The 2,953-nt window shown below is 42.3% G+C and overlaps 1 protein-coding gene across 1 annotated transcript in view; it reads right to left on the reverse strand.

Annotated features, from left to right (window-relative positions):
• SEC23B (Sec23 homolog B, coat complex II component) overlaps window positions 1-2,953 on the reverse strand; it is a 26,498-nt gene that overhangs the window by 7,733 nt on the left and 15,812 nt on the right. The window contains exons 14-16 of the mRNA XM_019516138.1: window positions 1,603-1,680; window positions 1,123-1,284; window positions 236-322 (exon numbers count right to left, since the gene is read on the reverse strand). Of these exons, the coding sequence (XP_019371683.1) occupies window positions 236-322; window positions 1,123-1,284; window positions 1,603-1,680 (327 nt within the window). The remainder of the gene's footprint in view (window positions 1-235; window positions 323-1,122; window positions 1,285-1,602; window positions 1,681-2,953) is intronic.

A 2,953-nucleotide genomic window follows, 5' to 3' on the forward strand; every position in this document is an offset into this window, starting at 1 on the left:
ATCCTAAAAACTCATGTAGAGCCAGACAATCCATCACAACATACCATCTCCTGGCCTGCTCTCCCATTACCTCTAGTCTCTCTGTGGAACCCCTGATGACCGATCATGCAAGCCCAGGGTTCCACAGAACAGTTTGAAAACCAAGGCACTGATTCAAACTAAGCAAGAAGCTGTTTGTACAACACACATCAATGGTCTGAGTAAGAGAGTAAGACAAAGAGTGTTTGCACTTTACCTCACCAAGGTAGATAACAATCTGGAAGAAAGTATCCATCAACAGAATTCTGTCAGCGAGAATGCTGCTGCTGTCCAAGAGTACAGGCTGGGAAAGATAAAAAAAAAAAAAATCAGTCACCATGAAGCCCTCAGGGTGAAACTAACTTTCAACATTTGGTGAAATAGATTGCTGTTCAATGATGATGCAGAAGAGCGCTGGTCAGCCTAGAGGACAAGCATCAGAGAATGAAATGCAAACTGGCTAATCTTCCAAGAAATAAAATACAAAGGCACCTGGTTTGCAACCCACTTAGTTTGCAGCAGGTTGTTGAATTAAGTATGAGGCGCACAGCTGTTTGCTGCAACTTTTACACTTCTCCGATCAGGTGGAGATAATCAGCAGTTTTATGCAGTTGACTGAAGTAGTGCCCTTTGAAATAAAAACCACAGCAAACATCTGGAGTACATCAGAAGTCCCATGCAGCTATTTGTTATGGCTAGATATATGCTCATCTAAGTCCACAAGCTCTCAGATTTGCCAGGGGAGTTAGAAACCTAACCTTGAAAAGTATCTGGATTCTACCATATGTAAAAACGCTATTCCTCAGAGGTAGGAAATGTTAAATGATGGGCAAGTGTCTCATCTAAAGACTGTTGAGTTTATAACTATTACTTGATAACTTAAGCTTTTCATTTTAATTTCCCTTAAGTATGTACCTTTAAAAAATTTAAGGGAATTTAAAATTAATTTAGTATTTATGAATGTATGTTTACTATTTATAAATCTAACATGTTTTTCTACATTACCCAAATAAGAAGCTAGAACATTTTTTATAGAACAGTGTTGCTTCGATGAGTGGCAAGACAGTGATATGACTTGTTCCATACCTTGTTACAATGACTTACCTCAGGTGGTCCATAGAAAGAATAGGAATAAAGGATGGGCTGGATCATGATGAGAGACTGGGTCAAATCTTGTCGGGCAAAGTGATGGCGGTAATAGGAAGATTCATCTGGGCTATTATTAAATACTTGAAGGAATGGAGATCGCCGCAAATGGAACATAAACTAGGTGTAAAAGTTGAACACAAAGAAGAATTGCAATGGATTTTTCCAACCCCTCTAATCACAACTACTGTCTCCCTGTACACTAAGTTATTGCCAAGGTCTTCTGGTTCGTGCTCCCAAGGTTTACATGCATCAGTCATTTACATATTTTACTTGTAAGCACCAAGGAATTGACATACACCATAACAAATTTAAAACGCCTCTATTCCTCACCTCGCCAATCTCAGATAACCACAAATGATGCATTTTATTGACATTTCTACCCTGATTTCTCTCTTTCATGGGAAGAGACAAGTCTGCAAGAAGTGAAGCTCGTACCTGGGGATACAGGGAAAATGAGTCCGATAATCTGAAAGAATTTGGATCATCCTTGTTGTATTGTCCAAACTTCTGACACTGTTGGTAGGAACACACACAGTCAACCTCTTATTTATTATTAGCATTAATTCTTCTTATATACAAATTTTCTCAAAGGAAAAAAGATAGGAAAGAAATAGAGAGGTAATACACCTGGCAGTATTAAAACACCTGTTTAGTGACTCTGTTGCGGGAAGTGAATTCAATTACCACTACTTTAAATTTCAGCGTGTAAACAAGCATCAACAGCTTTAAACAAATCCAAGTACAAAATAACCAAAGGAAAAAAAACATGCTTTCAATAACATGTAATGCTTTTTAATAACATGTATGCTTCACTAAGGCCAAGGAACCTTGTACACTATGAAACACTGACCCTGCGTTCTGAAATAATGCTCCTTAGTTTTGATACAGTAGCAGACTGGAAAACTTAACTGCCCATGAGAAACACTGACAGTTTAAACCAGCGGTTCCCAAGCTGTGGGTCACAACCCCAAATGGGACTGCAGCTTCGGCAGATGCAGTCATGATAAACAGGGATCTCGGTCCCAGTGTGGAAGGGAGCACCACAATGCCATGGCCACTAAGGTGAAGCACAGCAGCGGCCCAGAGTTACGCCCCCACTGCTGCCAGACAGGTAAGGAATGCCTCACCTTGGCAGCCATGGTGGCAGAGCACACCCTCCCACTCTGGGTCCTGCCTCCTAGGCCACAGAGCCCCTGTGGGGAGGGCGGCAGGGTGGGGAACCCAGGGCCAGCAAACAGGCAGCCTGCATCCTCCCATCTCCCCAGCCCAAACACGGGCTCTGCTCTGGCTGTGCTGCCTGTGGGGTGGAGGTGGGAAGGAAGCCAGGGTCTGCGCTCTGCTCCAGCTGCCACCTACTGCAGGTGGCAGCCAGGGCTCATACACTGCTGGGGGGGGCGGGGCGGGGAGACAAGCACTGGTTTAAATGGTTTTAATATACATGTATGCCATATTTAAAACAGCATCCTGTCCTTGTTTTGGTGTTCAAGTTACTATTTTATCTGATGTGGAGCAGAATTTTTAACAGTCATCAGAAAGCTGCATCCCAGAAGCCATTGGGGTAAAAGCGGAGATTGGAGTGGCTGGGATATCTGGTGCCTATAGAAAAATGACAGGCAGTTTTGGGGGAGTACGAGAATTGCATGTGTTAGATGCTTCTGCAAAAATGATCCATAGCAAAACAGTAGAAGTTGATGTTTAAAGTGTCATTAGATTTCTGATTTAGACAACAGAGATGAAAAGAAGCCATTCCCATGTCAGAGTTATAACTTCAAGCTGTTTGCAGACT

The sequence above is a fragment of the Gavialis gangeticus genome, unplaced genomic scaffold, assembly GCF_001723915.1.
Source record: "Gavialis gangeticus isolate Ggan-Ray unplaced genomic scaffold, GavGan_comp1, whole genome shotgun sequence".
Taxonomy (NCBI): Eukaryota; Metazoa; Chordata; order Crocodylia; family Gavialidae; genus Gavialis; species Gavialis gangeticus.